This window comes from Polypterus senegalus, chromosome 1, assembly GCF_016835505.1.
Source record: "Polypterus senegalus isolate Bchr_013 chromosome 1, ASM1683550v1, whole genome shotgun sequence".
Taxonomy (NCBI): domain Eukaryota; kingdom Metazoa; phylum Chordata; class Cladistia; order Polypteriformes; family Polypteridae; genus Polypterus; species Polypterus senegalus.
This window is the reverse complement of record NC_053154.1, coordinates 90634456-90661896: the sequence shown is the minus strand read 5'-3', so window position 1 is coordinate 90661896 and position 27441 is coordinate 90634456. Positions and strand designations below refer to the sequence as shown.

At 36.7% G+C, this 27441-nt stretch overlaps 1 protein-coding gene across 1 annotated transcript in view; it reads right to left on the bottom strand.

The window, feature by feature from the left end:
* muc2.1 (mucin 2.1) overlaps nt 1-27441 on the bottom strand; it is a 57841-nt gene that overhangs the window by 25532 nt on the left and 4868 nt on the right. Inside the window, exons 3-23 of the mRNA XM_039748952.1 lie at nt 26588-26702; nt 25574-25664; nt 25147-25256; nt 24835-25051; nt 22709-22834; nt 19505-19622; nt 18960-19098; nt 17138-17251; nt 16518-16587; nt 16283-16420; nt 14363-14527; nt 13335-13429; nt 11698-11824; nt 10316-10571; nt 9544-9596; nt 7344-7450; nt 6975-7126; nt 4965-5103; nt 3249-3359; nt 2590-2769; nt 1140-1379 (exon numbers count right to left, since the gene is read on the bottom strand). Coding sequence (XP_039604886.1) covers nt 1140-1379; nt 2590-2769; nt 3249-3359; nt 4965-5103; nt 6975-7126; nt 7344-7450; nt 9544-9596; nt 10316-10571; nt 11698-11824; nt 13335-13429; nt 14363-14527; nt 16283-16420; nt 16518-16587; nt 17138-17251; nt 18960-19098; nt 19505-19622; nt 22709-22834; nt 24835-25051; nt 25147-25256; nt 25574-25664; nt 26588-26702 — 2863 coding nt within the window. The remainder of the gene's footprint in view (nt 1-1139; nt 1380-2589; nt 2770-3248; nt 3360-4964; nt 5104-6974; nt 7127-7343; nt 7451-9543; nt 9597-10315; nt 10572-11697; nt 11825-13334; nt 13430-14362; nt 14528-16282; nt 16421-16517; nt 16588-17137; nt 17252-18959; nt 19099-19504; nt 19623-22708; nt 22835-24834; nt 25052-25146; nt 25257-25573; nt 25665-26587; nt 26703-27441) is intronic.

Here is a 27441-nt window from a genome sequence, read left to right as displayed (position 1 = left end):
CCTGTATTTATATCACTGGCCCACCTGGGTAACTGATGTACTGGCAAAGACAATGTCTATGCCTATATTGTTACCATCTGATGTGCTCCATGAAACTCAAAATACACCCAGAGATTTACTTGAAAAGCTGGCCACATGACTGCAGATATGGTCTAGTAACAAAAAACAACCTACTTGCAATTCAATAAGCAGGCTTCATAGCCTGCTTAGGTCAATAATAAAACAGTCTAAAAAGATATCAAAATTGAGTGAAGAGGAGAACCATGCAAACCCCTGGCTGTAAATAACAAAACAATACTCCTTAAACTTTAAAGGCACAATTAACATGTTTTCTTTTATTTTAAAAAAAGGTCAAAAAAGAGAGAAAACTAAATTAAAAAGGACAAGCCTAAAAGGCAAACCCAAGCAAATAAAATGAACTGCATAATCTAGAGATGTAAATCCTGAAAACAAAGAAAGAATCCAAAAATCATAAAATCAGCAAGAGAACACACAAAGAATTGAAGAATCCAGAAATCAAAATTCAACAGAATGAATGAGCAGAAGTTCTCCCTAACAACACAGTAGCAATCTTGTGGTCGGCAGACCTCTTAAGTAGCACTAGGGATGATCTCTTAGCCATTAAATCAAGTGGCCCTGTCCCCTTAGGCTTAATATGCAGTGAATAGAGTTTATTACATAAGGTACAAATAGATATATTATTAACATAATACAAAAATATGAAATATTCAATACACAAAACAGAACAAAGCATGCATGACACAATTTAACTCAATATTAGACAAAATGAATAAATAAAAAGCAAAGACAAATAAGCCAATGATGGGAATCTGGTTATTTCCTTACATGATATTGCTTTATTACCATTGTCAACATGGGCCTAAACGTGGGTTTCCCATTCCTTGCATACTTTCCAGAGTACCAGCACTTTAGCTTGCTCAGTTACACTTGCATCAGTGAAGCCAGAGTTTCCATGATCTGACTCTTTAAATATTATGGTTATGTTTGATAATTAGATCATAGGCCACAATGAAATTAGAGAATAGATGATCACAATAGAGTAAAATTTGCATAAAGATGCAAAATAATGTCTATTTTTCCAATGCTCATAGTACTTATCATTTGAGATATATACTTACCATGCAGTGACAAGCCTTGAACACATCACCCAAAATGATTTTACATTGCATTTGTGCCCAGTTCTTTCGGTGAGCAGAGACGGAACAGGGGTCTACATCAACATCAACATTAGGACAGGAACTGGAAACCTTCCAGCTGTTCCCAAATTCCATAGGGCTCACCACAATGAGCTGATTTCTGGTAGTAAAGTCATTTTTCGTGTTATCATCAAAGTTTCCACATAAACCACAGACTTGTCCCTGCAAATAAGATTGAAAAAGAAATATTCTGGATCAACAATTTTAATCCTCAAGTGGAAAAGAAACACAGTTACATTAGATGTGCACTCTTTAGTGGTAGTGGTAGTTAGCTCCAGGAGACTATGTTCAAATCCCAATCCATACTGTCTATATGGCATTTAAATATTCTTGTGGGTTTTCTCTAGTATTTGAGTTTACTTCCACATTCCTAAAATGAGTGGTCAATTGGATTTTATGTATTTGTATTGAATAGTGTGAAAAAATATATAAAAATCTTATGCACACCAAAAGAAGTCTTCCTTGACCAACAAAGTTTTGTGACCTGCTGTGCCAAAACTATATTCCTCAACAGCTGGAAGTAAATAGTAATTATTTTTAAACAGCAAATGGTAAAAAGAAAACATCAAATAACTCTTCACCAAAACCACCTTATTGTCTTGAAATTTTGTTCTGGGCCATCATGTTGTCAAAAAGAAAAATGGATTCACTGTTTATATGGAGAACAGCTTGCTGACCCTGCAGTACAGAACATTCGGAGAGTATAATTTCCTTTCCTTTTTTTAAAGTTTCTACAGTAGTGTTACATCAATAAAGTTGTACCCTTTTGAATTGTACTCAGAATATACAAACCTCCAGCGCGTTTCTAAGGATTACTAAAAATGTATTATGTTTTTATAAAAATTTTCAAAGTAAAGTCCAAGTGTTTTTTTTTGTATGAATTATGAAAAGGATTAAAATGCTAATTTAAGTACAGTCAAAAAAGACAAGTGATGATCTTTAAAAAATTAAATCTAAGTCCACATATTTAACTAATGAAGACATCATCAATGAAGTAGATGTGTAGGAATCAGTCTTGATTTTATGCAGCTGTCACACACATGCACTTGGAAGACAACTTCAGGACACATCCACTGGTAATTCTACTTCAAGCCACTGAGTGTCATGTATCTAACTGTATCTAAGATTGAAGCCGAAAGACCTATGATGTGACTTCTGTAGCCTCAAAACCTGCTCTATTGTCATCTGGAGGCAGTCGGTTGAAGACTCACATCTGAAACATACTGTAAATGTGTGCCAATCGCTCCCAACTCTTTGCAGTCTCTCTTATTGTCTGATTTCTATACGCATTCTATTCTATCACAGAAACCCCTGGGCTTGAAAAATGGAATTGTCGCACATTTAATAGGATGTTAGGTAAAGGTAGCCTTACCTTGTAATCTGGGGCTAGAGTGATGTAAACAGTGGTCCGTCTGTCCCATAAAAGAGTAAGTCCAATGTCAGTTTCAACAGCATAGTATATACCAATCCTGTGGACCTTAAAATTTACTTTTTGTTGTTTTTCAAGTGGCTGAAGCTGAACTTTTCCATCACCCAGTTTAAGTTCAGTTTCCTACAGTGGCAAGAAAAAGACGAATAAAAATATTGTGTCTTTCAGACTTTGTTTCATATGTTTTAGGTCCACAAAACAAAACTTCAATCATTTCCACAGCATTACAAATATTTTTTTAATTTTTTTATACTCAAGACTCTTTTCACAAATTCGGATTTATTTTTCTGCAGTATGTTGAGGTTGTAATATCATTGCTTACTTTAAAGCAGTTATCCATTTTCGAATGTTCTTTGGCTATGAAAAACTCATGCAACATATATTAAAAAAGGACCATTTTTTTAATGTGAAATTCTGAACAAGCATACTTTAAATGATTTTAGCATTAGTATGCAAACATTACATTTCGAATATTAGAAAAATGCCACAAATCAATAACCTGTATTGTTTAATACCTAAGACAATAAGCAGAATATACCTTGCAGTGTCTGTGAAGTGACATTTTTCTTAAGTGAACAAAAACAAAGAAATTACAGACTTACCCCAAGATAAACTTTGATAGATTTTGAGCAAGTCACACCTGTTGTTCCACACGGCACGTTTTCAGTGATGACACTGAAGGTGCTATTCTTGGATGGATCTTTACAGTTGTCCTAGGTGGAAAAAATTAAAATAGGGTTGGACTCATTGACTTTGCTGAGGTCCTCACTTACTAGCATCATCCAAACGCTCAGACTTTATGCATAAATTTACTGCTCAGATTGTCTCAATGATTCAACAGATAGCTTTTTCAACTTTTGGTTCAGTGCAATATTGATTTATTTTTTCATACTATTCGACTTTCCACTACTTTCATATTTATAAGTTATAAGAATGAATAAGAATAAGAATTATTATTAATAATAATTATTATTATTAACTATAATTATTAATACGAATAACGAATAAGATTTATACCTGGTGGCATGGATTGTGGACTATCTTACAGACAGACTTCATTATGTGCGTCTTGGAAACTGCAGGTCTGACATTGTGGTCAGCAACACAGGAGCGCCGCAGGGGACTGTTCTTTCTCCGGTCCTGTTCAGCCTATATACATCGGACTTCCAATACAACTCGGAGTCCTGCCACGTGCAAAAGTTCTCTGATGACACTGCTATCATGGGCTGCATCAGTAGTGGGCAGGAGGAGGAGTATAGGAAGCTAATCAAGGACTTTGTTAAATGGTGCAACTCAACCCACTTACACCTGAACACCAGCAAAACCAAAGAGCTGGTGTGGATTTTAGGAGGTCCAGGCCCCTCAAGGACCTTGTGATCATCACAGGTGACTGTGTGCAGAGTGTGCAGACCTATAAATATCTGGGAATGTAGCTGGATGAAAGGCTGGCATCTTTCAACATATGCAATAAGATGCTGCAGATGTTCTATCAGATGGTTGTGGCGAGCGCCATCTTCTACGCGGTTGTGTGCTGGGGAGGCAGCATAAAGAAGAGGGATGCCTCACGCCTGGACTAACTGGTGAGGAAGGCAAGCTCTGTTGTAGACACGGAGCTGGACAGTTTGACATCTGTGGCAGAGTGACGGGCGCTGAGCAGGCTCCTGTTAATAATGGGGAATCCACTGCATCCACAGTATCATCTCCAGACAGAGGAGCAGCTTCAGCGACAGACTGCTGTCACTGTATTGCTCCATTGACAGACTGAGGAGATCGTTCCTCCCCCACACTATGCAACTCTTCAATTCCACCCGGGGGGTTTAAATGTTAACATTATACAAAGTTATTGTCTGTTATACCTGCATTTTTATCACTCTTTAATTTAATATTGTTTTTTATCAGTATGCTGCTGCTGGAGTATGTGAATTTCCCCTTGGGATTAATAAAGTATCTATCTATCTATCTATCTATCTATCTATCTATCTATCTATCTATCTATCTATCTATCTATCTATCTATCTATCTATCTATCTATCTATAATTACAGTTTTAAAACAGCACACCTCTAACGTGCCAATAACTCTTGACTATATATAATTAAAAACTACAAATGTAAGTTGATGGTAAAATATATAAAATCATGTATAAAAAAGTAAAAATACTATTTAAAAATAGTATATCATAGTGCTGGTGACACCATTGGACATGTAGGTAAGAATTTCAGTTTATTCTGTAAAGGTCACAATATTATTATTACTACTACTAATACCAGTATCATCAGTAAATATAATGTACAACAAATAACCTTTAAACAGTGTTACCTCTGTTGCGATGTATTCACAGTCTCCTTCAAATTCATAACGCAGGCCATCATAAGTAAGGTAGTGTCCTCCTCCATAAATGGTACAAGTTCCGGGGCACTTTTTATTTGTACATTGCCAAGTACCACTCTGACAGACGCTGCAAAAGACCAAGAATGGTGTCATGCTTACTCTTTGTTTGTGGCAGCTCATGTATAAATGCATAGCTGTTCTGCTCCATAACCAGTCTTAAAAATAGGCCATTTCTTTAGTTCCTCTCCTAACTTCAGTGCTGATCAAAGTACTTGGCTTCCTAACAAAAATATTAACTTACATGTGGCCAGGCCAAAAATTAATTGGTCTAGTGTTTAAAAAGTTCAGGTATGTTAGTGTAGCTTCCTTTAACTGTAGCAAAACTGCCTTTTGCTAGATGCAAGCTTCCTTTAATTGTAGATTCTGGATAGACAGAAATCTGCTTATATTATATTCGTTATTATATGTTTCAGAGTATTGGCTTTGTCTCAACCGACTGAGCGCCGCACCCATTACATTATTTGACTACACTGGTCACCTCTCATCTTAATATCTCTCCCGTTGGTTTATTGAGTTTTAAATTCCAGAAGCCTTGCATCAACCCATCAGACACTTTAGATATTTGATAGTTTATTTGCTCTTGACTATTTTTCTCAGTCATGTATACAGTAATGTTTACAATGAATTTTTTCTCTCTTGTATTCTAGGTCAGGTATAGTGCTTGTATTTAGTCAGTTCTGTAACAACCTTGCTGTGTTCTATACCAGCTCTTGCTATTCACTCCTACAGTACATACAATAACTTATTTATCATTCTAGTATATTATGTGTGACTATTTTTACTGTGCTTAGTCTTATTGGAGTTACCTTGTATTGCACTTTATTTTTGTGTACTTTAATTTGTATTATTTTGTAATTTGTAATTTTTTTTGTGATGGAGCACTCTGTGAAAGTTCCTATATAAAATTATATCAACTTGATTTATTGATTTTAAGTGTGACGTGCACTGCTATGACACTTTTCATTGAGGTAATTGAGATCACTGGATATATGAACACAGTCCATTAGCATCTACATCTGTGTTTGCATCTCAGCCCAGTTTTCCATTGCTGAAAACAAGTAAATTTTATACTAATTAAGGTTACAGTTATATGATTATTTAATTATTATTATAAAGATATTTTATCAGGAAACGCCAACAACTAGTTACCAAAATGCCATCCAATTAAAAGACTTAACATTTTCAATCCTGCTTAATCCTGTTCAGAATTTGTGGTGGGCTGGATCCTGCCCTGGCATACTAGGTGAAAGACAGGAAACGTCTCAAGACAGAGCATTAGTCCATCAAAAGGTTCAAACACACACATGTACTCACACTCATCAATCATGCCCATATACAAAATCACAAAATCACTCTCACATGGATGTGATGACAGAGGACATGCAGGTGATGGGTGTAACAGAACAAGATGCAGAGGACAGAAAGACATAGAAGAAGATGATCCACAGTGACAACCGCTAACAGGAGCAGCTGAAAGAAGAAGAAGAACTCGCTAAATTAAAATGTGAAACATCTTTGGGGATGTAGAAAGAAAACAGGAGTACCCATGGAAAAAACACACAATCATCAGGAAAACATGTAAACTCATCACAGACAATGACCAGACATAGGATTTACATTCAGGATGTGATCCATAAGGTGGCAGGACTACCTACTACGACACAATACAGCCATCCAGGTTATTACTAATAGGTAGTTATGATATACAGTATATTGCATTTCAAAATGGAATCAAAAACATTTTTGATTGCACATTTAAGAGAAGTGTGATTTATGGTCATTTGGCAAGGCTTTCTGAATATGACCGAATAAAAGTGATCCTAATTTATGATCATAATAACTAACACTGATTAAAGTATTTCTCAATTCTTAGTAGTTTTGTACATCGCCTTCTGCCAGTTGGTGAGATATCTACAAAATGAAAGAGAAAACACTCACCATGTGTTGCACTTGACCTTGATGTGTGCTCCATTGAAGTAATATGCTCCATTGTGAATACAGGGACATTGAAATTCCTTAACGCAGTTGCCTCTGCCATCATCAATCATTCCTGAAGGGCACACACAACCTGACTGGCACTCCACAGCATACTGTATGAGATAAAATAAGCATATTTTCACAAAATGCCCTTGAGAGCTCTTGCTCACATATCAAAGTTGAAGTGCAAGAACCATCTTTGTGCATGCACGTCACTCATAGCACTCAATGTAATATATATAATCATTATTAAATCTAGCTGCAAAGTATCCAGGATTTTGATTGACTCTATGGGAGATGCCCACATACACATGTGAAACACAGACTTACACAGATTCCATCTTTGTTATGACAGGTCCTCCTGCACTCCACTCCAGATGTACCGACCTTAGCATTACTGCAGTTAACATAGACCATTGGAGCAGTACAGAGAGATTCTGGGAAAGATTAGAAATATATCATAAGACATTTAATTTTGATTTTGATCTGATATACTTTGTTAATCCCCAAAGGGTAATTGCCTTTTCATATGAACTTCAGGGTCAGAGCACAGGGTCAGGTATTGTATATCACACCTGGAGCAATTTTCAGGATAAGACATGTCATTGAATTGGGGTTATAGGAGTGAAAATGAAAAGATGAACATTAACAGCAAACCAGTTCACTGTCAGTTATTACAAGAGCAGTGCTGGTCTCAAGAATTTTTAAAGGTGTAAAGAAGTGACGTCATTCCAATTACAGGAAGTCTCACATAATGAGTAGCTGTTTAAGAAGTATGAAGATAGTCAATGCCTGGATTTTATTGAAGGTTGGACTGATCGATTTAATACTAACGATAGTCACTAGAGGGCAGTACCATGAACTGGCTCCAATAATATGCACTTTTCATCCATATTACTGTGAAGCCCAGTTGGAGATTCAAATGTCAGAGTAACAGCGGGGCTAAATTATAAATAAATTGTTTGTGTAGGTTCTAATCCAGGGACATCAAACTCCGATCCTTTTCGTTTCAACCACTTTCTGAATTGTACAATCACACCCTGCTGCTAATGGGACATGCATCTCTAGCTTTAATTTTAATTAGTTTGACTTTTATGATTTAGAACCCTTCAGTGTTTCTCTATTTCTTAAATAATAATGAGATGTACATCAAGCTACCTGATAAACTGCAAACATAATCCTGTTTCTACCTCTGTGTCCATCACACAATATCTCTTTCAATACAGTAATATATTTGAAAATAAAAAGTGAATGCCTAGTCCACAATACATGTGGATGGTGCCATCAGAAAATAGGAACTAATCATTTTCAAAACATTTAGCGGGGCTGAATTAGAGCACTAAGGTAGGTAGTCATAGAATTAAATAATGAGCTTTATTAACAACTTCTAATTAAGAAATTGGTAGGAGCAAGAGTGATGACCCCTCTGGGAGACAAGTATGTGAATTCCAATTTGACTTGCCATCTGCTGGCTTGCTGGTATCTCATTATTGTTAGATTTCTGATTAAGAAATAACAAAAACAACAGGAAAGGGTTTGGATCATTAAACAGCCCGCTAATTAAATTATGGCAAAAGATGGCTGTTGCATTAACTGCATGAATTGCTTACTAATATGGAAAACCTACAACCTCTGAGGTCTTCTTGGATATTTTAATCAGGTAGCATGTCATTTAATCAGATGGTGTCAACATGTTATAACTACTGTATTTGCAATGGCACAGTGGCAATGTGAAAGTATCTATAGATGCAAAGGATGTTGCACATAATGTAAAAAGTAAGTAATAAATATAAAATAGACACAGAATACAAAACCAAATATTAAAAATATTTTGAAAGAATGAAAACAAATGTAATATACAGAGGATACTGAAAAACATTACTTAGACAGAAAAGCCTGGACAGGAATAATAAGGCAATTTTTTCTTATTTGAATATCTTATTTGTGTATATCGTCTTCTTAATTCATCTTAAGTTTGTGCACAACAAGCTTTAAAATAAAGTTAATGCACTGTTATCTATTGATTTAGTGGCACTGTGAATACTATTACCATTTGAATTATACAAGTGATCAGTATTGCCACTATTATGTTCCCTATGTGACTAAAATGAACAGATTGGGACAAAGCTTAGTGCCACATTACATGTTTAAGAATTCCTGCTGGCATGGGGTCTCCAAAAACTGCTTGACTGAACCTTCTTTGTATGGCACAGCTTGGGTGTAGTAAATGTCATGGAATTCACGAATGTGTTGTTAACAAGCAAGCAAACAAAGGAAATAATTATCACTCATTCTTTAGTCTACAGTATGTCTTCCTCACACATTCTGATAGTGGAGGGGCAATAGTTCAGAATAATAGAAAAATAACTTGCATGTCTTATTTTAACTGAACATAGTCATGAATTTGTGTTGTTTATTTGCAGTTTTTTAAATTATTAATTGGAGCCAATTGGAGTAATAACCCAAGTGAGCCCTGTTACCAATGTAGAAAGACAGAAGGGAATGCAGGGGACAGTTATTCTGTATTTACCTTCTATCATGCGTGCTGAAACTTGGCAATGCAACCTCCCATTTGCACAGATGCTGGAAAGAAATAAACAATGTTATTAGTATGTGTAATGTTTCAGTACCAAAAGACACTTACTTTTTCTAATGCTGATTTGTGGGAAATGTGTGTACATTTTGCTATTACTGATGTCATCTTTTAATTATACAATAGGGTCTCTTTCAAAAATAAGGTTGAACCTTCAATTACCAAAGCATCTCTCTTTTTAGAGTTGAGAGCTGATTTCTTGGGCGGTGTAATGTTATTTAAATTGCTGATTAAGTGGCTTTGACGCTCAGCCAGCTCAAAAGTCTTTTAGCTTTGCCATCTGGTATCTCTAAGAGAAATCTCAGAATCTTAATGAGTCTACTGGCACTACTATGGATGGGACTGTGCCACAGCAGCAGTGATCTGTGGGACCAGATTTGCTATAAATTTTCAGACCAACTTTAGGGTAGCAGTGTCCTGATTCATTTCTTGGCTGGTCAGAGAGGTGCTTCATGAAGTTACCCCTAACTTAACATTGAACTCTTCTTGCAGAAATCTGTCAAATGGATGTCTAGAAGTATATGACACCACACGTCAGTGAAGACATATTTCTTATTTTTTATTATTTTTGGATTCCTTAATATGATTTGCTCAGTGTCAAAACAGAAAGCCGATAAGAGCATTTACAGCTAAAAAAGTGTGGTTTATAGTATAAAACCTGAACCACCAGGTTGTAGTGTAAGATTGAAGGCCAATCCTTTTGACTCACCATCTTTCATCTTGTATCATTATAGACTTTCCAGGTTTAACCCAGTCTCCTTTATGGTAGCATGGGCACTTTGCCTTGGGCACACAGCTCCCTTGGTCATTCTGGTAAAAACCTTCTGGGCAGGAGCATCCATCCACGGGTTTGAAATTCATTGTGCAGGCCTGACTACCCATGCTGAGGGAGCGGCAGGTCTGTTGGCAGCTTTTTATGCCATAGGAGAAGATTTGTGTAGCAGGACAGCTTTCAGCATACTTAACTGTTTGCAAGGGAAAGGAAAACAAATTATGAGAAGAATAAACTGAGGAATTAGCAGTAGGTACTTAGAAATGTTACTTGGTCAATGAACTATTTGTTTCAGGCAGAGCCAACTAAATTTTAACCTGTTATTCTTCCTACAGTTCCCATTTTGGCCCTGTCTTTTACCAGTCTAGGAGAAGTTGAATGTCAAAATGACTCCCAATACTGGACACTTTTGGTCAAGGTAACAATAAACTTGTCATTCAAGCTCCTGATTAGGATGATATACTGGACATTTCTACGCAATCCAAGAAACACACCAACCTTCCATGCAAAACCTTCTACAGGTGAAATGGGGATATTGAGGAAGGTGGCGGTCAATGAACCTGTGTTAGTGTTGCAGGCTTAAAGATGAAAATGCTGAATTTGCCAGACTTCATTGATATAACTTATATATAATATATAATATATATATATATATATATTATTATATAATCCTAGCCAAACCATCAGCTCTTGGTTAGGTGCCGGGATGGACACATTGTCTTTCTACTATTATTAGACGTCAATCATAATCTTACCACAGTCTTTTCTGTGATACTATATGTATAGCATATAACTCTTGCCAATTTACAGATAAGGAGAACTTGTCAGAGTTCTTTCTTCTCTTCAGCCCTGGAGCCCTAACCATCCCTGGTTTGAAGAACAGTTGTGACCAATGTTAAGGGTCTCCTCAAACCAAAAAAAAATTCCCTTTGCACAGTCTTCATATTTACCGACTTTACCAGCATGTTCGTGGCGATGGAAAACAGGATCAACACAGCACAGACATTGACAATTTTTTCTTTAATCTGAGTCCTCCTGGCAATCTTATCTCAGAGGTGACTCTTAGACTGAAGCTACTGTAGTAGTCTAAAGATAAATCTGATGTATTCCAAAGGGCATTTCAACTCTTGTATTATTGAGCAGTTATGCATTTATAAGGTTGAGCCATGTTAAAACTACAGCTCTCTTGTTCTAGCCCTCCTATCAGGTATAAGGCCATACCGGTTTGTCCTAGTCAACCTGGTTCCCTTGGGATCACACCCTTACATTCCAAGGCATTATTCATAATCCATAGAAATAGCGATAGAGCTTTTACTCACCACAGACATTCTTTCTCCACCCTTCCAAAGTGATGCCCTTATCCATACAGGCCCTCACATATGAGGACAGTGCTGCACACAAGCAGTCTTCACTCTTCTCACAGTTGCAGGTGGAGTATTTGCATTTCTAACCAAAAATAAATGAATACATTGTAGCATTCTTAGAGTAAATGATTGCACAAGGAATGAAAAATAAACCTCTGTTTAGTCCAATTCCAGGTGTCTATCCCAACAGCACTACATGAAGGGCTAATAATTGATTTACTGCTGGTCTGTCATAGGGCACACTAATGTTGGGTCAAATTAGAGAAGACAATTAACTTAACCTAATCTTTGAAATGTTTATCAGAAAACACATACTGCCATGGAAGAACGTGGAACTGCAAGGCATCAGGCTACACTCTTGAAAATAATGGCTCCTTAATAGCAATTTATGGGTCTTTATTGGGTTGTGTAGTTCCTTATAGAACTATTTCTTGACAAAGCTTAATTTCTTTCTGGGAAGGATTATTTGTATATGAAGTTGGTTCTTTATGTGCTGAAAAAAACTGAAACCTTTAACATATGGTGGGCTGCCTAGCAGTAAGTAAGACGACTAAACAATTAAGAACATCTGAACTTAGTTTGCGTGATTGTATGCAGCAAGAGTCCTTTAAAAATCAAGATATATTGGTATTTCACAAATTTATTACCATCTAGTCATTGTTATTTTCTGTATGGACCTGTTATGGATCTAAATAAATAAAGGTTCATTCTGGAACCTTCATGCGGATGGGTCTTTTCAGAACCAAAAACAGTTCTCATCTTGCACCTTTATTTTTAAGAGTGTACTTATGGCTTAAGTAATTGTACAATAAATTCTATGTTGAAAATATTTATACCTCCTTTTTACATACATATTTTAACCTAATCAGTGCCCTCTCACATTCAAAAAAGAACGAACAACAGACTATACACACAAACATGGGACTAGTAAGTACCCAGTTCACAAATTCAGTTCAGCCAAGATGGTAAACTGGAATTGATTGTGTGGTAAGCTACAATGTTATTCCTAATGCCCACTTCTATATTGTACTCTTCTACATTATAATTTGCTACTCTTGTTATTTATTACAGATTTAGTACTCCTCCTTCTTCATGGCAACTTTCAAATTTTATTTAAAAAAGTTAAAGAATGCTGGGCAGAATCACACAAGGAGTTAAATTTCGTGACCGAACAAACAACCTTAAGCTTTACAAACAGACAGTCTACTGTATGGATGGCATTGATTGTTCAGGTCTCACTGTACAGTATTTTTACTCCAAGGTTGCTGTATGATATATAAAATAAATACATAAATTTTTTTTACTTAAAATCTTTAGAAATTGAAACTGGAAATAGTGTTGATTAGTAAAGTTCACCAAAGCGTTTCTCAGAGGAGATGTGCTCTGTTTATTGGTGATTTTCATTAGGTTTTCAGGAATACATTGTGAAGTAAGTTTAACTGGAGCCAGCTGGTGACAACACTATACACAATTCCAAAAATATGATCAAGAAATGTGTGTTATAGCCTAAAGTGTTGAAGGAACCAAAAAAACTATGTGGTGCAAAGTATCTGATTGTCATTTTTAGGTAACAGAAACAGTTTCATCCATACCTTATAGTATTCTTGAGGGTTAACCATAGCATGACATTTAGAAAAGTCTCCTTTTTCATCTCGAAGTGCAGAGCACCAGTGTTCAGCATATTGTTCTAGAAGGGTACAAGAAGTTGTTATTAATATTGTTGTAGACATTGTCCTTATTTGTATTGATTATATAATTGATTACCTAGAAATTATATCATTCTCAAACCTGCATAGTTCATTACATCATCTCAAGAAGCTAAAGTTTATCCCAGAAGCATCTGGTGTCAGATAAGAACTACTGCTGGCTGGACACCAGTCCATTGCTGGGGCAAATTTAGTGTCATCATTTTATCTAATAAGCTTGTGCTTGGAATGTAGAACCGAAACTGAAGTACTCAGGAAAGACCCATGCAGCCATGCAGAGGTTCTCAAAAATCTTATACCATTAATTATTTTATTAATTAAATATGTTATACTGTTTAATGAATCAAATTGTGACCAGGAAAGGATTCCAACTCAGTCACCTCAAGCAGTGAAACAGCAATGGCACTATGCCACCTGTTATATTAGAGATTATGTTGCTTTCTTGGTTATATGGGTATCAAAATTATATAGAAGTTGCTACGTTTGGGCTCGCCTTCACAATGTCCCCATAAATAAAAATAATCTACATTTTTCTAATCACACTTTGTTGTTGATCTGGTTTAATTTTCTAGTTTTACATTTTCTGTTAATTTTCTTTATCTGCTTTTGTTCTAATTAGATTAGATGAACATTATTAATCCAAAATGGAAATTCAGATTAAATAAATAAACACAAAGTTGAAATTTCTGTTCATAATATTTATATATTGTACAAACTGTTTTTGTAGCTTGATTATAGTTTGCTGTTACTGAAATAGCTTTGTCATTAAATACACCAAAATTTCTTTTTATGATTATTTTCTTAATAATAATGATGGAAACATTTTGTGCTCTGGCCCATATATTTTATGGCCAACTTCTTATAGCAGAGGACCACCTTGTCTAAGATTCTGATTGATTTAAAAATGTCCTTACCATTCTCCACACTGATGGCACATGGATCTTCTAAGTGGTCCTTCTGGTCTGGGCAGCTGCTCTGGGCTTTCCATGTGTTGGCAAAGGAGGCAGCTGTGCCCTCTACTATTCCTTGGAATGTCTTGAAATCGTCAGCCTGGGCATCATTGTAGTTTCCACAAAGACCTGTAGTGACACATTCATTCTGGGTGTCAGTTTCTTTGATGCAACTGAAGCATCCAACTGTCCATTAAATTTTAACTCCACATAAAAATGTGGAGCGGCATGTAAGCTGGATTGGGTGCAGTTCTAGACGTAGCCATGCATAGAGTACCATTAATACTTAATGACTCACACAAGTAAGTTTAAAGCTACATAATTTATTGCTGAACTTTAGATGAGGACTTCATATTTCATTACAGTTCAGTGGTTCATCTGTCTACTGAAAAAAATATTTGTAAAGTGACATAAATGAGTCTATTCCAGCAGGCATTACATCAGAAACATGCAGTCCATGCAAAATATAATGGTTGTAATAGAAGGCAAGTATGGGCTGTCAACTCGGCTGGGATGGTTCAAGGACTCTTGTCATCTGGGAGGCCAAACAACTGCTGGGGACTGGTACAAAGGCAAGACGTTCCTTGACTCAACCAGAAGATGTGCAGACTGTGCCAGTGAAGCCATGCACATGCTGACATCATGGAGGGACTCTATAAAACACCCTTACCTGGCTGGAAGGGCAGTATAACGGATAGACAAGGAAAAGCAACTTGCCAAGACAATTTTCTCCCCCATCACGATAGGAGGTAGCATCCCTGGGCTTCAGTACCTGTTTTGATGTCCACAGAGCATGCTGGGTTCATAGTCCCATGGGACAGCCATGTTGGGTTCTGTGGGTGCTGACAGGGGATGGTGCGGGGATTTGCCACCCTACCTTGTGAGATTTCTGCATAACATTGAATTGTTTCTAACAGACCATGTCCAAGCAATAGAAATATTGAGTCCTGGATAAAATGAGTTGTTCTGTTTCACCTCAGAGTGTCAAAGTCTGGAAGTAGTGGCCAAAACACTTGCTTAATGGAAGAGGAGTTGGGCAGAGAAGGAGGAAGATCTCTGTTGCTGTGCTGTGCTTTTTGGGAGAATTCTAGTAAAGATCATGGATAGAATAAAATCATTATATTTCAACCCATGACTGTTCTTGTGTCAGTTATGTTCAGGGTTTGGAGTTGCTGCTAAGCTCACTGAGTCTAGGCTAGTGTCTTTATTTATTTTTAAAGGTATTATTTGCTATGTTATGGGCATATACATGCATCTGCAATGGTAAAGGCCATACAAACAAAACCCATCCATTATCCAACCCGCTATATCCTAACTACAGAGTCAAGGGGGTCTGCTGGAGCCAATCCCAGCCAACACAGGGCACAAGGCAGGTAACAAACCCAAGGCTGGGCACCAGCCCAACGCAGGGCACACACACACACACACACACCAAGCACACACTAATCTGCATGTCTTTGGACTGTGGGAGGAAACTGGAGTACCTGGAGGAAACCCACGCAGACATGGGGAGAACATGCAAACTCCATGCAGGGAGGACCCGGGAAGCAAACCAGGGTCTCCTAACTAAGAGGCAGCATCGCTACCCCAAGACCAACCATTATTTCCATTTTTGTTAGCATGTGAATAGCCTTTACCTATTTTTCACTTTTCCATCGCATTCACAATATTGGAAGAGGAGTTTGGGTAATTGGACATCCTGAACAAACAATACTTTTAGGTTTGAATTTCTTTAAAACACTGAAAAAATACTTTTGGTCAAATTTTGTTAATTTATCCAGTTTATTACACAAAAATGTATTAACTGTTTTATTTTACTTAAAAACACTGTTTTTTAGAAGTATTGCCATCACATCCTGCCACATTCACAAATCCCTCACATACCTTCCATCTTATTTTTGTTGGACTGATCCAATGCAATGTAAATTTGCATTATGGGAACCAGTTGTAGTTGAATCTGAAGGCCAGTCTCTGTCTGGATCATGATGTGAAAAGACGAAGGCTTGAAGATCTTAATGTTGGCTGATTTAAAAAGTAAGGCAAGAGAGATTTTAAAGAAAGAATGAAAATATAGTTTCATATCAGACATTCAAGTGCAACTGTGTCATCTCTTTTTTACCTGTTACGTAGGGTAAGTGGATTTCAGCATTATTCTGAAAAACTCGCCCGTCTGCTTTAAAAGACAATGCCTGCAATTAGAAATCAGTAATTGAATACTTTGAAGACCTTAGATTGTTTTGTTATTTTCCAACAGAAAAAAAGATGTTATTTTGTGCCACTGTAGGCTGTATGGATGGTATGACAATAAAGCAACTTGACTCAACTTACAATGTCAGTAACATGAAAATTTAAAGGTATCGATTTCTAAATTTTTCTTCAAATGCCACCCAGTGGGAGAAAGATGTAATTAAAACTGCATCCAACTTAAAATTGTAGTGGCAGGTGTGTTGTACCAGCATCACCAATGTGCCATATCAAAAACTGTCATCTTTGTATCTATCCACTTATTTTTAATGGAGCAGTACAGTTATATCCAAATAAGAAAACCATTTTAAATAAGTTTTTCTGTCTTTGTAATAAAATGTATAAATGTATAAAAATAAAATTATATTTTAAAACATATTATTCAAATTGCCATTCTGAATTAACTTGATTAACAGAGAGATAAAAAAAGCCTTTTCATTACACAAAAGGCAGTCTAATGTGACCTCTTGATGTTTGCACAGATCCTTCACTTACGTTGTTCCTGTTGTTATCTGGCAGAAGTACCATAGTTTTCATACAAGCATCCAGCTGCTGAGTGCCACATGGAATTAGTTCTACTAAAACAGTGAAGCCCTTGTCTCCAGGAATCTAAGGGAGTGCATGGAAAAGAGAGAGTGAGAGGCACTGCATTACATCCACAGAACATGTCTGTTATTGAAATTCAGCTCTCAGTCCTCGTAAGATGTTGCAGAAATTGTAACACCAAGAGGATCATGTCAGCTGCTCATAAGTTGTCCCCACACTTCACACCCATGCCCAACTCTAAGTGAGATAACTTTTGTAGACACTACATGGCAGAATGAGTATCAATAATAAGGAGAGTTAAAACCCAAAAACAGTATGTTTTAAGTAATACATGGTATCAGTTTTAAGAAAGAAAGAAAGAAAGAAAGAAAGAAAGAAAGAAAGAAAGAAAGAAAGAAAGAAAGAGTTTTTTCAACTCTTCTCATTGTTGTTGAACAAGGGGTTACAAATTGAAAACGTCATTGCGGTGTGAGGCAGCCAGCATGCTTCAACCCCATTCCTTTAAAAAGCAGTTACAGATAAAATGGTAGCTCTTAAAGAGATCTAGGTTATTTTATTTTGTCATTCCGTGGCTTAAATATAAAGTTTAATTATTATTAATTATTTAACTCTTTATCCAGTCTGAAGCCTCAAAGGTGTTGTGGGATATCACTGTCAGCTACAGACAAATTGAACGCCACAACAGTATAACAGTAACAACAAGTTCAGGCCACAGTTTCTCACTGTTCACCTTTGCCACTTTAATTGTGTATATTTTAATTGTAAATATGCAAAGTCTATTTTAATGTATTTTTGCCTTCTATTAATTGTACCATATTAAAAGTATATATGTAGACAATCTCTGTTGTGTCACGGTAAATTTTATAGAACCTACAATACTACTTGAGATGATAGAAGGATGGTATCAGAGAACATTGTCAAGCTGACAGGTAGCGGCCCTAAATTTCTAGGTAAGCCATGTTTATTAAGTTGGTACTGTTATGCACAAACATTATAGTCAGCACATGGTTTCTGACAAGCAAAAATGAATTATTTTAAGGAAATGGACAACCAGGAAGGTACTATGGAGATCTGAAAGTCTAAGGGTTACTGTGGCTCCAGGGTGCAAGGATACTATAAGCTTCTAGGCGGAGATCTTTCCTGATGTCTAAAGAAGTCAAAGTCAAAGAAGGGCCATTGCTTACTTAAGAACTGACCTTGTGAGTGGGTTTAAGGAATGCTCCACTTTAAAATGATATATTTTAAAATGTTATGTAACCCATATAGTTTGTAGTGGTGTCTGAAAAAAAATATTTCATGTTTTCGTGGATAAAGGGGATAGCAAAGTTTTGAATAAAACAGGCCCCAATAGAGAGCACTGCTTGAAAACAGCAAAAATTATCACAAATTCCATTTTTTTTCCTTGTGTTGCATAATCCACATGTCAGGTCATCCAGTCATATGCTCACAACATGCAGAACACATGCATTTTTTGCCAAATATTGTTAAATAACTCTGAAAAATGAAAGTAGTCCACAAACAGGAATCCCATTTATGTAGGGTGGCAGTTTTGAATTGAAGGAAGCTTTAAATAACTGTTTCAGTATAGTTACTTACACAAAACTGGCATGAGATTCAAAAATTATTACTATGCTGTGAAATATTTCTAAATAATGCACATTTTGAGTGAACCTTAAAATACAATTTCCATGAAGTGCCTCTTTTGATGAGCTGATTCCATTACCCATACCCACTATTCTGAGGCGGAGACCCAGAGTGTATTCTACATTACCTTTGTCAAGATGTAGTAGCAGTTGCCATGGAAAATGTAGGACTTTCCATCAAAGGTGGTGATGTGGGTTCCACCTTCCACAGAGCAGGTTGCAGAACATGGCAGGTTCTTACACATCCATTTGCCGGCGTTACACAGGCTGGTGGTACATAAGCAATAGACTCTCAGTGTTTAAGACATTTACACAAAAGTGCTCACTCCACATAACCTCAACCTGAGTTTATAAGTCATGCTTAATGGCTCATCTTCTAAGGCAAGCATATCATCACGTTTGCCTCAGGCTTTGTTTGAAACATGTTTTGAATTCCGGTCTGTCATTAAGGCTTTTTCATATTTCAACTTTCATTTTAAGTTAGTTTTACTCTTTGGTGGTATTTTGACCAACAATGCACTTAATACTTCACACATATTTGGAAACATATAAATGATCTACTTTAGAAGAATGTAAAAGGGTCCAGCATTCTGAGTATGAAATGTTATTTGTCACATTTTCTGAAGCCTCATTGATTCAAGCAAATTGGAAAGAAAATGTTACAAATGCTCACCATTCCTCACACTCCTGCTTGACGATCTCTCCTGGGTTGAACTGTGTGTCATGTAGTGAGCATTTGCACTCTGTGGCTGGTATGCAACCAGTATTTGAAAGATCATCCACAACCATTCCTAAAACATACAAATACAGATAAATTGAGCACTTGAAAGTCATTCAAAAGTCAACATCGGCCATTTTGGATGCATACAAGAACAACAGCAAAATGGAAGCATGGTGACATTACCTTTTCTGTTGGCATTTTAATCCAAAAAATGTATTAATATTTCAATCTGTATTTTGTTTTTATATTTTGAGTCGCAAACAAAAATCCTTTGCAAATCAATATTTAAAAAAAAATTAACTGACTGATGGCTGGGACCATGAACTAGTGAATAACGCCCCCAGCAGAGTCTAGCTGCGGACCTTTAGAACTCCAATCCATTGAGGAGTTTGTCGCGTTATATTACTTATCAGTGATAGCACCTAGCTACACTATGGTTAAGATTAAGGTTGGAGGAGGGTTATCTGACTCAAGTCGACTGAACCAAGCGACAAAAACCTGCAATCCAATTGGCTGTCCAGCAGAGCTACTAAAGGTCTGCAACTGGACCCATCACCAATAAGGAGCTGGATTTAAACGTACAGGTCTTATGGCTCAATTCTAAAGTTTCTGTTTTCTGTGTCCATGAACAGGGCCAGTGTGTGGAATGATGTCATCTGAGGCAAAGTGCATTTTTTTCACTCACCAACCCCAACCCGCACATCCCCACACAATCCCAACACATACCCCAAGAGTTATCCTTGTTAGGTATGAGACGACACTCTCAATTCACATATATTACAAATTCCTGTACAGGCTTCATGGTACAATGTATTCTCTGAACAATGAACAAAAGTAAATAAATATTTTTTCTTTTGGAGAAAAATACTGTATAAATATAAAACAACAGAAGAAGATTAGCTTTAAGACAATAAAAGGCATTAAAAACAATTGAAATGTTTAATATGATACTCGTACCACATGCTTAGTATGCTCAGTACTGCAAGCTAAAAGTTGAGGTGCACACTTAATGAGACTTTCAGCTTTTCAACAATGTGCCCCATTTCCACTTCATTGTAAATAAATGTAAATTATGAGATAATACATTTCTAATTGTTGCCATGTTAAATACTGTAATTATATAGCACATTAAATACTTCAGAACTACAATTATGCATGGTCTTCAGATTTTGTGAGATATTTTTGCTGTGAAATTTACAGTATGGAGGTGAAAAGATCAAAATCATGTGACTAAAACAGAGTCGAGCTGAGGAGCATTCTATCGATTGAAGTCAACAGAGTGCAACTGCACCCCATACTGCTGAAGCTACGAAGGACAAAGAATTGTGAGAAATAGAGGGTGAAGCCCTGCTTCATGACCCATGCTGTTTTAATGTTGAGAACTTGAAAATGAAAATACACAGTGCAAAATGAAGATTCAATGAGCAGCAGGAGGTGCCAGTGCATATTTGCATTTTACTTTCCATTTTTGCAGCTTCATTGCTGTTCAGGCTGAAAATACAATTGCAAATGCTGTTATCTCATTTTTTGTTTTATTTTTGTAGCATTCTTGCATGTAGACTTAGATTTTGCAGAAAATACCTTTCATACATTATGTGACCACAAACAAGTTACATAATCCACATTTGCTCCAATCCTAGAATAAATGAATGATGATGTCAAGAACTGCACTGTACCCTTTCTTTATAATGTGTCTTGGGTTGTTATGATTTGTTCAGGGTTTTGTTTGTTGTTGCTCATGCATTTTGTTTTGTTTTTTTTTTTCTTAAGATGTTGTGTTTGAGTTTTAATTTTGCTTGTTATTTTTCAATTTTTACCATCTTCTTGTAGTTAACCTATTAGTTTATTTATGTTCCCCTTATCTCCTGTGAATTATATCATTAAATATTTGATTGGTTTTACATGAAGGAGAGGTGAGACCTCTAATTAGAATGTATGCTCCACTTGCTTTGATTAGCATTGCTGAAGTACTCTGGACTGTATCTGGTTCTTCCAGCCACTAGATCAATGCAGTGCAATTAGTTAATTCTAATTGTGCACTTCTGTTCCTGTTTATGCCTTTTGCTTTTTATTTTTATTTCTTGAATGGTCTCCTTGATACAGACAATTTTCAATTATGTTTATGAAATTGTTGTGAGAGTTTCCTAGATTTGACATTCCAACTAAAAATGCTAATCTGCACAAACAGCACACACACTTCCACCAGAGAAAGATTCATCTAATATTGCAAAATTATGCAAGTCTTCCATGATAATCATAGTCTGAAATGAAATGTCAACCTAAACCATTACAGTACCCCTACCAGTCTTCCTTGTTGACACCTGACATGTGGTTTTTTCATCATATCATTTTCCTCCCATCAGAGAAAATGAGCAAATGAACACTTATAACTTAGGAAAAAAGGGAAAAACTGTTGAGTGGTTTTTGTTCCTCAGCCTACTAAACCCACATTGCCTTGTTATTCATCTAATTGGATTAGAACTTAATAGGAAGATCTGCCATACTCCATTCTTGACAAAGAATGACATGTTATGCATTTTGATGTCTTTGGTTTAAGACGGCTTTGCATAAAGTTTGTCAGCCTCTGTTGGTACTCTTCTTTAGTAGTCTGCTTCCAATCACTAGACCACTGTTGGCTTTATATTTTCTAGAAGGTACCCAAATCTCAATACACCCATAACACTGTTCTAGCTATTCTGGATACACTCATGTTAGCCAATGACTTCTGATATTCAAAGTATTTTAAATCTTCAGTTTTTGCCAATTTTCCCCTGCTGTTGTACACACGTGATCTATTAGTTTGTGTTTAAGCAGCACTGCACATATAAGAACTCAATTAAATGGGAAGGGTTTGTTTACCTAAAAAAAGCCAACTCAGTACACCCATCCATCTATCCAACCATCAAGAATCAAAACTGTTTAGTCCAGATCAGGGAGGTGGGCCATTTAGATCAAACTGAGTATTATTCTTTAGTACCAACATTCTTGGAAGAATTTTGAATCATAATGTTTCATTATTGACCCCAACGTTTTCCTTTTATTTTACATGGCACATATATATTTAAAGAGCTAGAGGGTAATAACTATGATAGTGATTGAGCTGGGCCAGCAGCCATACGGAAGACTCCATTCATAGCACAGAATTTAAATGAATACCTGGGGGGCAAAAGCAGCCATCCATAGCATGTTCTTCACACAGTTTGCTGGCATCCTGATTAGAACAGGTATCCAAACATGGAGAACGGCTCTCTTCGTAAATCATGTTGAATGGACATTTCTTGGCTAAAACAAAAATACCAATGAAAGTGAGAAAAGAAAAACACTCTACAACTTCCTTGAAGCAACATTTACAAATTGTGGGCATTGAAAGAGCTACAGTTAGTTAACAAACATGTTTACATATAATAGACTAAAGCTGAATTATAATAAACTAGCAAACTGCGCTTGCGAAAATTTTGTAATAATAAAAGCGTTAATGAAATGATGATGAGGGCGAGAAGAATATCACACTTTGCAGTAAGAAAGGAGATTATTTTGATAAGTAGTGACTTCTGAGAGGACTCAATATTAGAATAGTCACATGATTAGTATGAGATATTACTATAGTCACTTATAACAGCATGAATATTTACAATACAAAGTGTAACATGAACAGGTTAACAGAACACATTGGATAAGACGGGAAATGCAAGGCACATGTAAGTCAGTAGGTGTGAAGTGTGGCCATCAGGTAATGTAGTATACCAACATCTATAATAATTGTCGAAAATAATCCTCTGTGTGTAACCCGCAATTACATGTATGTTTAACCCAGGTTTCGATGTAACTCTGGAAAATGTTGTGTACAACTGGCCTTGGGTAAATACAGGGCCAGCAAATAAACTCATATGGTATTAAATGTTTGTTGTTATGACTTGATGCTAAACGAATGGCGAATTGCCTATGCAGCAATATAAAGGGAATATCTTGTTTTGAGTTGTCAGTGTTATGGAATCCCTGAAGTTTTTCCATCGTAATATTTCTTGTTGTCTGACAGTTTGCCACTGCTCTTCAGAAAGGTTGTGTGTTTAATTTGTTTTTCGATCACTGTCTAGGTGCAAGACTTGTTCCTACTGATCTTCGAATAATGTTACTCTGTGGTTTGTCATATGTTGTCTTTGTTGTTCTAAGGCATCTTGCCTGTACTGGTTGGTCTGGTGTGATGTAGATGTTTCTGCTTCTGTGCATTGGTGTGAGTATGTAGGCCGGCGATACTGTTTCCGCTGGTTGCAGCTAGGATGTATGTGCCTTTTCATTTTATTGTTATTGAGAAACTTACGTTGAAGTGAGGTGTAAAATGGTAGTGTCATAATGCAGTTTAAGTGAGTAACAAAGGTGGGAGGCTTACTTTGAAGTGAAGGAAAGAGGAGGTGTAGTTTTGGTGAGTAACAATGTATGCACCGAATAAACAGTCAAATACAACAGTCGATAATTGGTCACATTGAAAAATTGAAGACTGAAAATAAGCCTAAGACCAAAACTCTGACAGGAACATGGATTCCTCCCTGTTGTTGTGGAGGTATACTGTATACAGGTAGTACTTGTGGCGACCGTTGTTTATTTTAAGCATGGACAAACAGAAGCAAAATAATATAAGGATGTTATATTATGATGAAAGAATAAGAATAGGAGAGTGATTACTTAAGTGTGAAGAAGTGAAATTCAGCTTCAAATGACTGCAATTGACTATGCAGGTAAGCTACACCGACGAGTGAGTGGTTGGGAGTGGAGAGATGAATTGGGTGGAAGCGTTGCATTAAGACATGTGACTGTTAAACGCTTATCCCCTTGTGCTTAGCCCAAAGTATCTAGAGGCTTAGAAAACATAATGATACTAATGCTATTGATGTTGGCCTTAGAAATAGGCTACATAGGTTTAGAGGAAAGAAGAGCATCTCTAAGGAAAAACAATGCCATTTGAGAGTACTGTTTCTCCTTTGAAAAAGGGAATCTGAAAGACCCTGATGGAGAGAAGGGGGAACACAGTGTGTGAATAATGAAAGCTTGCGCATTTCAAATATGCATCACTTTAATTAAAGAAATATGTTAGTGCTGCAAATTTTTTCCTTGTCCTTGACTCAAAGGATATGATCACCCTCAACAAGAACTATATGAGTTTGGAGGAAGGTGGTGACTGATAATGCAACAATGATTTGAGTTTAGCATTAAGGTCCTTATTTGCGAAACAAGGCTTGAAGTTCTAGCATCTACCATTATGCCCAAAAATTTCAGAAGACACTTACGACAGAAGCTGTCACTCCTCCAGTTCCCAGGTTTGCCGCCAGCATGGGAGCACTGCCTTGATAATTCAGAAAGTGTGCCACAGAGGCAGAAATCACTTGCAGAGTTTGGACAGTTGCAAATGTCCTTCATGCAAGCCTGAATGAAGACTTCTTTATCCACGCGACTTAAGCAATTTTCCCAGGCACTCTCACTCAGTAAGATTTCGCACTTGTCCCTCTATGGAAACAGAAATTGCACACTCATAAAACCTGGAAACTAGCTCCAAATGCCTCATTTTATTTTCTTAAATATATAAAAATTTGGATGCTTACATGCATGCTGCAGTCCACCACAGTATCCTCTTCAACTGGATCTTCACAGTTTTCATTGGGTTTGTAAATTCTCTGCCGATTTCCAAACTGGATTGGGGTGAAAGATTCATCTAGAGAGAAACGGCATGTTAATGGTCAGTCTGAGGTACTGTCCAGAAGATTGGGGTTAGGGGCATAGCACAGATATATAAAGTAATAATATTTTGTAACTTCACTGATTCTTTTCTCCCTGTTTTAAATATAAATTTCAGATATTATTATGCTGAATCTGTTTCTGTAGATATTATATTTAAAAAAATGTGCTGACCACTGTGCTCAGTAAATATCTTACTTATAGAAATGAAATCCCAAGCATTTCTCCTGCAGATCATTCTGCCTTACCATACTATCAAAATAATTCATAAGGACGACTGTGTCCAGCACTCACCTTTTGAAATAAACTCATTGTACACTTGAATTCCATTGTAATCGCCACACAAGCCACAAGTTCGATTTTGGAATTGAGTGTCCAGTTCCACCTAGGGGATGATAACAAAATGTAATGATTCTGGTGTTACTTTGCATGGTTAGGAAAAAGCAACCAATTATTATCTGCTGTCATTCTTATCTTTTTCTGTAAGTGAACTGCTGTTTTTTATTTACGAAAGTTGCAAGCTGAAGAAGTAAAACAGCTCTTTAATGCTGATTCTTTATTAGTGTAGCAATCAGATCCCTAAGTACCTACAGACAAGGTAAGGCTAGCTGCCTTGAGTGCTCAGTGCTGTGGGCTGAGAGCATAAGCATCAACAGATGGGGTAGCACTAAATACCTGCAGTGAAAGCCACTGTTCCAGAAAGGAATGGATGACCTTTACAAATCCTTCTATATAATTGTTGGTTGGGCAATACCATGAGACATCTTAAGTAGTTGTGCTATGACCACAGTAGATTCAAAGATCTAGTGGTATGGGGTAGTAATGACAGCCTGAGGCAGTGGGCCACCATGAGGATAAAAGAAACTAGTCGAGGCAACACTACATGAATTGTGGAGAATCTGTGGAGTAGGGAGCTAGAAGAGTCTACAGTGCAAAGAGGAGATCAAGGGGATCAAAGGAGTGAAAATGAGATCATCGCACATGCACATTAGGTGTGCAGTCACTTGAGTTTTTCTATACTTCTTTTTTTGGAAGCATTCTTCAAGGCCTAACATGGGAGGAAAGTTTATTTCGGCAGGACAGGGTTGAATATTTGCAATGGTTCGCTTAATCAATAAACATGCCTATAAAACAGGATTTAACTACTAATGGCATTGTCTTCTTGATGCTGACTGCATTATTGTCTTTTGAAAGTTAGAAAAGTTAGTAAATGACAAGGTTTGCAAGAACTGTAGCAGCAGCACAACAAAATTATTCAGTTATAATTAATTCAAAACAAACAGAATAAGTATTAAAAATGTATTTTACCATAAGTGCATCTTCGCCATTCCACATGAAAATGAGCCCCATCTTAGCGAAAAGCTTGGTGTAGCTGTGGCTTCTTTCTAGTAAAAGTCTAGGTCCATAAAATGCATTGGAGACTCTAAAAATGAAAAATAATTCAGGTCAGTTCAGCTAAATCTTGGAGTAGAGGTTCCAGTGTTTACACAAATGCACTATAGTATATTAACTGTAAATGTTTATATACATAAATATTCAAAATTTTGTTTAGCAAAAATAACATGTAACAATATTAAGGTCATTATGATGGAGGTATAACCCGCTAAAAAAAAATTAGAGGAACATAGTAACAGTGTTTGGCTGAGTGAATATGTGAACATTGTCAAGCATACATGTTGGAAGAGCACATTCTGGACTCATCATAGATGTGCCATACCAGTCCGGGATGAGAGGGGTCACTGTCACCAACTGTGTCATCTCCCGTTCTCTCCACATTTTAGAGAAAGCACCGCATAAGGGCAATTGATTCTGCCCATTCAGGTCGGAGCGCTATAAAACCAGGGCTCCCTGGAGAGGTGGAGTCTATTACTGGACCAAGCTGGCTGGATGATGGAGCTCCCTGCTAACTAAGACACATGGCAGAAGATGGCCAAATCTTGTCTATGTAGGTTGCCTTCCTTTCATTTAATGTACACTGTTTTCATTGCACCATTTAGTGCTGTTTCTGTTTTCATTTTGTTGGAACTAAACAGGTCGACCTGGCTGGTGGTCCAACTTTTCACATATCTGGGCTGTGTCCTTAACCCGACTTGATGACAACATATTAACAAAGATTGCGTTGATTTTTCTTTGAGCCTTCCACAGTTTCCTACTTAAAATAC